At 44.7% G+C, this 9,965-nt stretch overlaps 1 protein-coding gene across 2 annotated transcripts in view; it reads right to left on the reverse strand.

Moving 5' to 3' along the window:
* The window catches only part of CPEB1 (cytoplasmic polyadenylation element binding protein 1), a 46,258-nt gene extending 36,293 nt beyond the window's left edge, over positions 1-9,965 (reverse strand). Inside the window, exon 1 of one of the 2 annotated variants that reach the window (XM_069956455.1) lies at positions 9,661-9,965. In XM_069956455.1, coding sequence (XP_069812556.1) covers positions 9,661-9,675 — 15 coding nt within the window. In that variant the 5' untranslated portion in view covers positions 9,676-9,965. Of the gene's footprint in view, positions 1-1,388; positions 1,459-9,660 lie in introns of those variants that run through there. The other variant, XM_069956453.1, reaches the window with a different exon arrangement.

Genomic DNA, 9,965 nt, shown 5'->3' on the forward strand with positions numbered 1-9,965 from the left:
ACCTAGTGTGGCCGAGCCCTTACTCATATGATTGCAATTATATTTCTGTGTGATAAAAACATCTAACACATAAAAAGCAGAGGGCAGCAGATCATGTGAAAAATAATATTTGTGTCGCTCGAAACTTTTGGCCATGACTGTACATCTCTAAGCAAATCTGGGAAGTCCCTTTATGGTCTTTCCCTTTGCACATAAGTCAGTGGGCTGTCAGTGTTATGTCCCCCATAGCTTTACAGCTCTACCTAATGCACTGTGGGTTAAGCCACAAAAGGCAATTACTTGGGACACCACCTACTTTCTAAAAGTTGTTTCCTACCACAATCTCTTAAAGCAATAGCCTATCCACATTAATATGCTATCAATGATCAGTCTGGGTCCAAGGAGGTCAGATCCTCATTAAACCACAGTACCAATTCAGTACAGTGGCCTTCACTCTTCCACCACACAGTGGTTGGGGCTGCACTGTATAACTATAGCACTATGCACACAAGACAGCCACTGTTTTGTGCACAGTTCAGTGGCTGGGAGGACTGCTGTACACAAAAACTGCAGCCCTGAACTATAGTCACCTTTATTGCCAAAATCAGTGGCTGTTAGGTCAGAAGACTGCTGAACATGTGAAGGCCTATCCCTATAAAGAAGCTATTCTAGAGCACAGGTGTCAAACTCAGGCCCTCCAATTGTTACAGAACTCAGTTTCCATCATGCCTGGACAGCCAAAGCTAAAGACTGAAAGCCCAGCTTCTGCAGTAGGAAAGCTTGTCATGGTAGATTGAGAAGTAAGCTGTGATTTTAACACCTTGACAAAAGCCAGACCACTGGATTTCAAATAGCACAAAAACTCAAGTCTGAATTTGATTACAATAAGTATTCACATGGGTTGGCTAGTAACTACAGACATCTCAGTAGCCAGGTAGAAGACTTCCATAGATATCAGTAGAAGGCAATTCAGAAGTTAATCAGCAGCAGATTAGCAGCCTGGCTATGGCTATCAGGAGTCGTTGCTGTAATACACAGTACAGCACAATGTATAGAAATATTTAAGATGGGTGTTTGATAGCCTACAGTCTCCAAAAAATAAAAACCATCAAGTCATTGCTTCAAATGTTATAACACGATTAAAAGAAATCTAATTAGACGACGTCTCCTTCTGTGACAAAACAGCTAACAAAGCCATGATACAGCACACCCTGCAAATATGCAGACAGTACACGTACAATAGAAGCTTCACTGCAGATTACAACACCTTACTGAAAGCCATCACAAACAAGCATCACACTTTATTTCAGATAGTGTTCACAACAGACATGTCATTGTGCTAGTGATAAAATCCTTTAGGTATTGTCAGACATACTGCTGCAATCATGTACATTATAAATCAGACCTACCTCTTGTCTTACTGAGTCACTATCGCTGCTGCAGATGAATCTAATGCCAGCACGAGGAGCAACTAGTGGCATCAATGCCTGCACAAAGCACCTCCCTCAGTGAGAAACCTCATGCTTCATCTCCATGACTGGGCAGGGTCTGCATGCACTTCTAGCTCCAATACAAGTTCTCCTAGGTATGTGGACAGACTATAGTCATTAGGATATTTAACTAGGTCAGTGGGTAGTTATTTAGAGTGGGGCAATGCACATCCCATAGTAGATGTGCCAAAATGTAACTAGAAAGTAAACAGACTAACCAATTCACCCTATGTCACTTCATACAGTTGTGGTATTCAATTGTTACTGAATTGTGTTGACAGACTGGCAAATAACCACAAGCCTCACAAAATTACTACCTTGAAGCAGACATGCATTAATGGACATGTAAAGCCATTATTTTTTTATTTTTTAAAGGGCGCCTTCACACATACCAGAACCCCAGCAAAGTCCCCTGGCGGCCGGAGCATACATTACCTGCTGGTCCCGCTCAGCCAATCAGTGCGCTGCCCTGCCACAGCGGGACATCCTGCTGAGAGCAGCGTGAAATCCACTGACGGTATGTGTGAAGGCACCCTAAAGGTATATTTTTATACGATTAGTTAAACTGGTAGGATTACAAAGTTAAATATTTTAGCAAATACAATCATTTGGCAAATTTGCCTCCTTATACGGCAACTTTGCCTTCCATTAACTTGTTAAGGTTACCAACAACCACTCTGCTCTAACAGCAGTGGTTGGCCTGGCACACATAGCTATAATGTAGAAGTACCAAAGGCCCTATTACACTAAATGATTGTCGGCCGTATTTGACCAATATCTGTAATAAAAAGACAGGTAGTTGTCTTTCAACATGTTGAAAGACAAACTAATGGTGCGTTTATACAGACAGATTTATCTGCGATTTTTTAAGCCAAAGCCAGAAATGGATTTGAAAATTAGAAATCTCAGTCTTTCCTTTATGACCTTTTCTGTTTATAGTCTGTTCCTGGCCTTGGCTTCAAAGATTTGTCAGATAAATCTGTGTGTAAACGCACCATAAGATAGCAACGATCTGCAGCTGTCGCTCTGTAATAAGAGCAGCAGACTGCTGCCCGGACGATCTAGCGATAACCTGCTCGCTGCCAATGCGTGTAATAGTGCGAGTAGGGAAGGCAGAGCAAACGAGCGCTGACAGTGCTTGTTTACATCGCCCTGTTTAATAGGTACCCAATATATGTGGAAGGGATTTATCAAGTGGCATAGGCAGCAAGAATTTGCACATTTTTTATTTTTGCCATCTCTGCTGTTCAATCCAGGAGGTAGAGAGTTTATTCTGGGGTAAAGTCTATGCCAGCTCCAACCTGATGAACATTTCATTGACAGTGTTATAAAGCTCCCTGTAAGCAATATAAAAAAAAAAGGATTCTGGTGGTTTAATTTAAAGTCCAGCCAAAGTTTATTTTTTTATATGTTACTTATGGAAAGTTATACAATTTTCTAATGAACTAAACTGCTATTTCCCTTAATTTAGTGTATCAGGAAGTGTTAGAATTCTCTCAGAAACAGTGATGTCACGACGATTGGTGTAATTGCTATTGAGTGTCCAGCAGGGGGCGCTCTATATATAGAAGTCAATGAGTACCATTGACTTCTATATATATATATATAGTGCGCCCCTGCTGGACACTCCATTGGAATTACAATGGATGTGTGTATGTAATGTAATGTTATGCACTGTACTTTGCGATTCAATACATTTATGGAATACTTGGAGAGCAAATGTCCTTGCTCCCCAAAGTATCCCATAAATTTATTCAACAAATACATTTACAGGGCACCGAGCAGGGAGGGAGAGAAGTGCCATCTACCTCCCCCCTCCCTGCTCGGTGCTGGGAACATATACACAGAACTACTCCCCCCATTATCTGCAGATAATGGGGGAGTCGTACCTCTACTATCTTATCGCCGCTGGTCATAGAAGTGCCGCCCACACCACCGCCGCCGCTCATAGAAGTGCCCCCTTCTCCTCCGCTCCCCCTCCCGGCTTGAACACTATGGCCCCACTGACTCCCCACCACCACTCACACTATCCGGCCGGCCGCCGCTCTGCTCCTGCAGGCCAGCCGCGTCAGCCCTCACCCACCCCGGCCTGGGACACCAGGAAGCACCAGGAGCGCCGTGCTCCTGGCTAGTGTTTCAAGCCGGGAGGAGGGGGAGCGTAGGAGGGGGCACTTCTATGAGCGGCGGCGGAGCGGGCGGCACTTCTATGAGCGGCAGCAAGATAGCACAGGTACTACTCCCCCATTATCTGCAGATAATGGGGGAGTAGTACTTTGTATATGTTCCCAGCACCGAGCAGGGAGGAGGGAGGTAGATGGCACTTCTCTTCCTCCCTGCTCGGTGCCCTGCAAATGTATTTATTGAATACATTTATGGGATACTTTGGGGAGCAAGGACACTTGCTCCCCAAAGTATTCCATAAATGTATTCAATCGCAAAGTACAGTGCATAACATTACATTCACACATCCATTGTAATGCCAATGGAGTGTCCAGCAGGGGCACACTATATATAGAAGTCAATGGTACTCATTGACTCATATATATATGGAGCGCCCCCTGCTGGACACTCCATAGCAATTACACCATTTGTCGTGACATCACTGGTTCTGAGAGAATTCTAACACTTCCTTATATACTAAATTAAGGAAAATAGCAGTATATGAGCATTTCCCATAATTAATGTACATTAGAAAATTGTATAACTTTCCATAAGTAATAAAAAATAAATTTTGGCCGGACTTCTCCTTTAACATTCAAGTCAAGACTAACTATGTTAAGATGAAATACCCCTTTAAGCAAAACCAGTACTACCTCATCACTGACATATGCAATTGTTGATCCAGTCAACCTCTGGGATTCTAGCAGTTACAAAATTTTAGAGACCAAGGTCAAGAGCTTGTGTCCCTCACATGAAGCATATGTTCATACAACAGTTAGTAGCTGAAGCAAAGCATTTAACCCCTTAAAAAGAGACTAGAACCACAACAATTTGCAGTTTTGCATTTGTTTTTTCCTCCTCGCTTTCTAAGAGCTATTACCTAGCATTAACCATTTTGTTTACGTTCACCGCACAGGAATAATTTATTAGATCTGACAATTACACACTGATAATATATTATTTTTGTGTTATTTATAAGAGGGGTGATGTAAAGTTTTATTGGGGAGGGGCTCTCATGTTTAAAACTTATTTTACACTTTAAGTTCCCCAAGGGGACTATTACATTTACACATTTCAAACACTGATAATACAGTACATCATAGAATAGCATTAATCAGTGTTCTGTCATTACATAACTCAGCAGTCACACTGAGGGTCCTGACTGGACAGTGACAGGAATGCAGCTCCTGTCACTGTCTTAAATGTAGAGTTTGCGGCACTGAAGGGGTTAACGGCAGGAAGTTGCTGCGGCCCATCATTAACAGCGAGGACCCTGCTGCCGATAGCAGCCAGTCCTCACACTCTGAAGCGAGCTCACTTCAGAGCCTCCGGACCCTATTGGCATACTGGTATGTCATGGCACCTTAGTTAAAGCGACTGTACCCACAGTCTGACCCCCCCAAACCACTTGTATCTTCAGATAGCTGCTTTTAATACAAGATCTGTCCTGGGTCCGTTTGGCAGGTGATGCAGTTATTGTCCTAAAAAACTTTTAAACTTACAGCCCCGTGCCCGACATGCGTGGCTAAGAATATATGTGCCCCAACTTTGCTGCACCCCTCAGTTCCTCCTCCCTACCTTCTTCATCATAAGGAATGCAACGGACACGGACACATTTTCTCCTGTCTGAACATTGCACAGGTGCCTTAACAATCCAGCCTATGTGCCGGGCTGCCACAGGTGGGGAATAGGAGACAATCTGCTTGGAGCATTCCTAATGATGAAGAGGGTGGGCAGGAGGGACAGGTTGTGCCAATCTAATGCATACACAATCTAGGCCACTGCCGTTTGTCACGGGGCTGCAAGTTTAAAAGTTGGTTTATAGGACAATAACTGCATCACCTGCCAAACGGACCCCAGGAGAGATCTTGGATTAAAAGCAGCTATCTGAAGGTACAAGCTGTTTGGTGGGGGTGGGGTTCGATTGTGGGTACAGAGTAGCTTTAACTTCTTAAAGACATATGCCGTACCCGTACGGCATATGTCTGCAAGAGGAGCGCCGCGATCCCGACTGCTCTCTGAAGCACGGGACCATGGCTATTAACACTGTTAGATGCAGCTGCATCTAACAGTGTTATTTGCAGCCCATCCCTGGTGTCTAGTGGCGGGATCCCCCCTTGCAATGCAATTGCGGAGAGGGAATCCCTTGGTCTTACCGGGCCTCAGTGTTGGAATGACAACAATTCCGGCTCTGTATTCTATTACAATGGTCTGCAGCAGACCACAGCAATAGAGCACCAATCTAATGGATCGGTGCTGTGTTATACAGCTAAACTGATCTTTATGAGAGATCAGTGTAGTTGTATTAGAAGTTCCCCAGGCGGGTATGAAGGCCGCACAACCCCCTGCTAGAGCCTCGTATACTTACCCCATCTCGCCAAGTCCCGGGACGGAGATATCCTTGTCGGAAGCCTGGCGTGCGCGCTGCAGGGATGAGTCCGACGCCCATAGAGAATGACTGCTCCATTCATTCTCTATGGGCATTGGACTCATCCCTGCAGCGCGTGCCAGGCTTCCGACAAGGATATCTCCGTCCCCAGACCAGCACCAGGAGCGGGACTTGGCGAGATGGGTTAAGTATCCGGGCGGCCTTCACCCCGGTACGGGGGTGGGGGTGTGACAGGTTCCCTTTAAATCTCTTCCAGTACTTCGCTGCTATATCCCCTGCATAAAGTGGTGTTTCTTTCCAGTCCGGAGAGGTTTTCTATGGGGATTTGCTACTGCTCTAAACCGTTCCTGTCACAGACAAAGGTGGCAGCAGAGAGCACTGGAGAGAAAACACCAGCTGATCAACACAGGAAGACTTGAGACTTAACAGAAGTAAATAAATCTCTGGCACTTTGACACCAGTTGATTTGGACAGATATCAAGACAATGAGCTCAGCACATACTGCAGAACACAACATGCACAGCCAGGGTAATTGTAAACATTTTACTTTCCATTGGGTTTACAAACAAAAAAAACCAAAGACAATGCAGCAGAAGGAAGTGTCATGCGATGTTGTCAGAACACTGTATAACAGCACTTGTCATAGCTTATTATACAGAGGTTGGCACAGTCCATCAAACCATGCCCAGGTTTTCATAGCAATTCATTTAAGATCCCTGTTACTTGTTTCCCCTTTTGTGAAACATCTCAGCTTAAAGGGGTATTGCCACGTAAACTAAGTTAGGCTGGGTTCCTACTACGTTTTTGCACCAAAATTTTTCCTTAAACTTCCACTGTAAAGAATGGATCAAAGTGGAATTTTTTTTTATTAATGGACACAAAAATGAGGTAGACTACGTTTGCTTAACAATTTTTTTTTCTAGAATGGAAAAAACCAAAATGCATGCACACAAATGCATCCTTTTTTCTTCCGTTTAAAAAAAAAAAAAAAAAAAAAAATTGTAAAAACGTAGTGTGAACCCAGCCTTAGGACCTTGTTACACCAACTGATTATCTGACAAGATTTTTTTTTAAGCCAAAGTCAGGAATGGATTTGAAAAGGAGAAATCTCAGTCTTTCCTTTGTTACCTGTTCTTTGTTTATAGTCTGTTCCTGATTTTGGCTCAAAAAAAGTCAGATAATCTGTTGGTGTTTTAGGACCCTTATACTTGCCTCTAATACGCTGCTCTTTCCCTCCCATTGTTGACAGTTCATTGTCCAGGTTATCGGCCACCATTCTGGCTGGTGTGCGATTACACACATACCAGCCATACTACTGCTTTTAGAGCAGAGTGGTGGTCTAATCTAGACAAGCTGTCAACAATGGAAGGAAAAAGGCAGCATAGCAGAAGGAGACAAGTTTGTAAAACACATTTTACTTGGAGAATCCAACAAGATTAAAGGTGTACTCCAGAAAATATTTTTCTTTCAAGTCAATTTGTTTAAGCAGCAAGTCTCCCAGTACTTACCTGCTGCTGTATGAGAGAGAAATCAACTGCTTCAGGCAGTTCCTGTCACAGACAGAGGTGGCAGCAGAGAGCACCAAGACTGGAAAGAATACAGCCACTTCCACAGGACATATTCAAGAACTTAGCTGCTGTAAGTAAATGACAAGTCTGTATAACAGACACCTGTTGATTTAAAGGACACTTTCACCAGAGTTCCCCTTTAACCCCCTAGACGACCTAGGACGTACCGGTTCCAGCAGGTGGGGCCCGGCACCTCACTGTTAATGATACGCTGCAGTGTCCCCTGTAACTTACCGATTGGGACCCCCGCAGTGTGACTGCGGGGGTCCCAATCGTTAAAACAGGTCGGAGGTCTCTCACCTGCCTCCGTGCAGTCCGATCAGCGCTCTGGTCACTGAGCCTGCAGAGGCAGGCTCAATGAGCAGAGCGCCGATAACACTGATCAATGCTATGCCTATGGCATAGCAATGAAAGTAATCAATGGGACCAAAGGGACTTAAAGCATAAAAAAAAAAAAAAAAAAAAAAAAAAAAAAAGTTCACTAACACTACCCCAAAACCCCTCCCCCAATTAAAGTTGAAATCACCCCCCATTTCCATTATATAAATAAAACAAAAATACATAAACATAATATACCGTAGAGTGCGTAATTGTCCGATCTATTAAATTATAACAAGCGTCATTGCGAATGGTGGTCGTACACAATAAAAGGGAAAAAAGTGCACGGATTACCGATTTTATGTTACATTATATATATAAAAAATAAAAATAAAGTGATCAAAACGTCTGATCTTCACAAATTTTGGTATTAAAAACTAGAGATCATGGTGGAAAAAAAAAATGACACCCCATAGGTGAAAAATAAAACTGTTATAAGTGTCACAATAGACCCATTTTATTATTTAAAAAAAAAAAGGATTTAATGAAATATATATATAACATTAAAGAATCTGTGTAACCTGCATATGGTTGTGTTCAGACTGACCTATAGAGTAATATGTCGCTTTTACCATATAGAGCATTACGTAGACACAGGAACCCCCCAAACGTTACCATATTGCATTCTTTTTTATGATTTCACCAATTTATATCTTCATAATTATATTTGGGATTCCGTCATACACGTTATGGTAAAATGAAAGACGCCATTACACAGTACAACTATTCCTGTAACAAGCACTTACATGGCTTGTAGATAGAAAACTGAGAGTGCTAGAGCTCTTAGAAGGGGAGGAGGGAAAAACGGAAACACTAAGATCAGAAAACTGAGAGTGCTAGAGCTCTTAGAAGGGGAGGAGGGAAAAACGGAAACACTAAGATCAAAATTTGCACGGTCCACTGGGTCATTTTGGGCCTGGTCCTCAAAGGGTTAACAGTGCTAGCTGGGATGGGAATAAGTTAATATGCTCCATTTCTGGGGGATGAGCATGTTAGTGTCCTAGTTACTACAGCCTACCTATTCCCAGTCATACCCAGATTCATGGAGGTAGGGGACTGCCCTGTTATCCCCCCAGCCTGCCTCCCCTTTCCTCCAGAGATGATACATTGTTACAGGACAGCCGCCGTACAGACTAGCCAGTCCCCCAGCAGCATGTGCCCCTCCCGACAGTACAGCTAACGTCACCACTGAGCTGCGTGAGGGAACACAACTACCGCAGCACTTCTATAGTGTGAGCAGTCACCAATGTACGCCGTGCATTACCCAGCCCGACAACACGTTACTGCAGCCGTCTTCCCGCCAGCTGGGTGGGCGGGGCGTGTAGAACCCGGCGGCTCCAGCGCTCGCCTCACCCACCATAGCTGCGGCGACTACACGGCCCTGTGGTGTCAGCAGGTGCACAGAACACGCAGACTACACATGCACTGGCCCTCAGCCGTGCAATGAACGCACATGCACTGTCACCTGTAACTCTGCATACATCATACAGGGTGCAGGGTTCTCTCTAGGCATAAGTTACAGGCCTGCAAAATGTGGCCCTCCAGGCAGACAACTGCGAGCCCCGGCTCAGCCAGCGCCACAGCAGCCGGGTAGCCACAGGTTACAGGCCACTAACATTACACTAAGAAGGTGCATGCACGGGCCCATGCTCAGCCCAGATGGGGGCACTCACCCAGGGGCCACACAACCTCTTACCAGTGGGAAAGCCATTGCACAGCTACAATCTCCCGAGGGTTGGGAGTAAATGTCTGGAAACTTTATGCTTTCCTATAAGCCGGTAATTCCGCCGGTTGCTACCACAGGTTATAAGGTATTCGTTTTGCACCGCCCGGTGTTCGGTAGCAGGTGGCTCTTATACTCCGCCGGCTGCGCCCGATTGGCCGCACCTGCTCCCCGCACTGCCGGACTGCGGGACAGCCGTGTGGGCGGAGCTGAGGGCGGTGTTGGCGGCTCAGCTATACGGGGTCTCCAGCGGGAGGCCTGGAGGGTCGGCATGTGGC

The sequence above is a fragment of the Dendropsophus ebraccatus genome, chromosome 1 (assembly GCF_027789765.1).
Source record: "Dendropsophus ebraccatus isolate aDenEbr1 chromosome 1, aDenEbr1.pat, whole genome shotgun sequence".
NCBI lineage: Eukaryota > Metazoa > Chordata > Amphibia > Anura > Hylidae > Dendropsophus > Dendropsophus ebraccatus.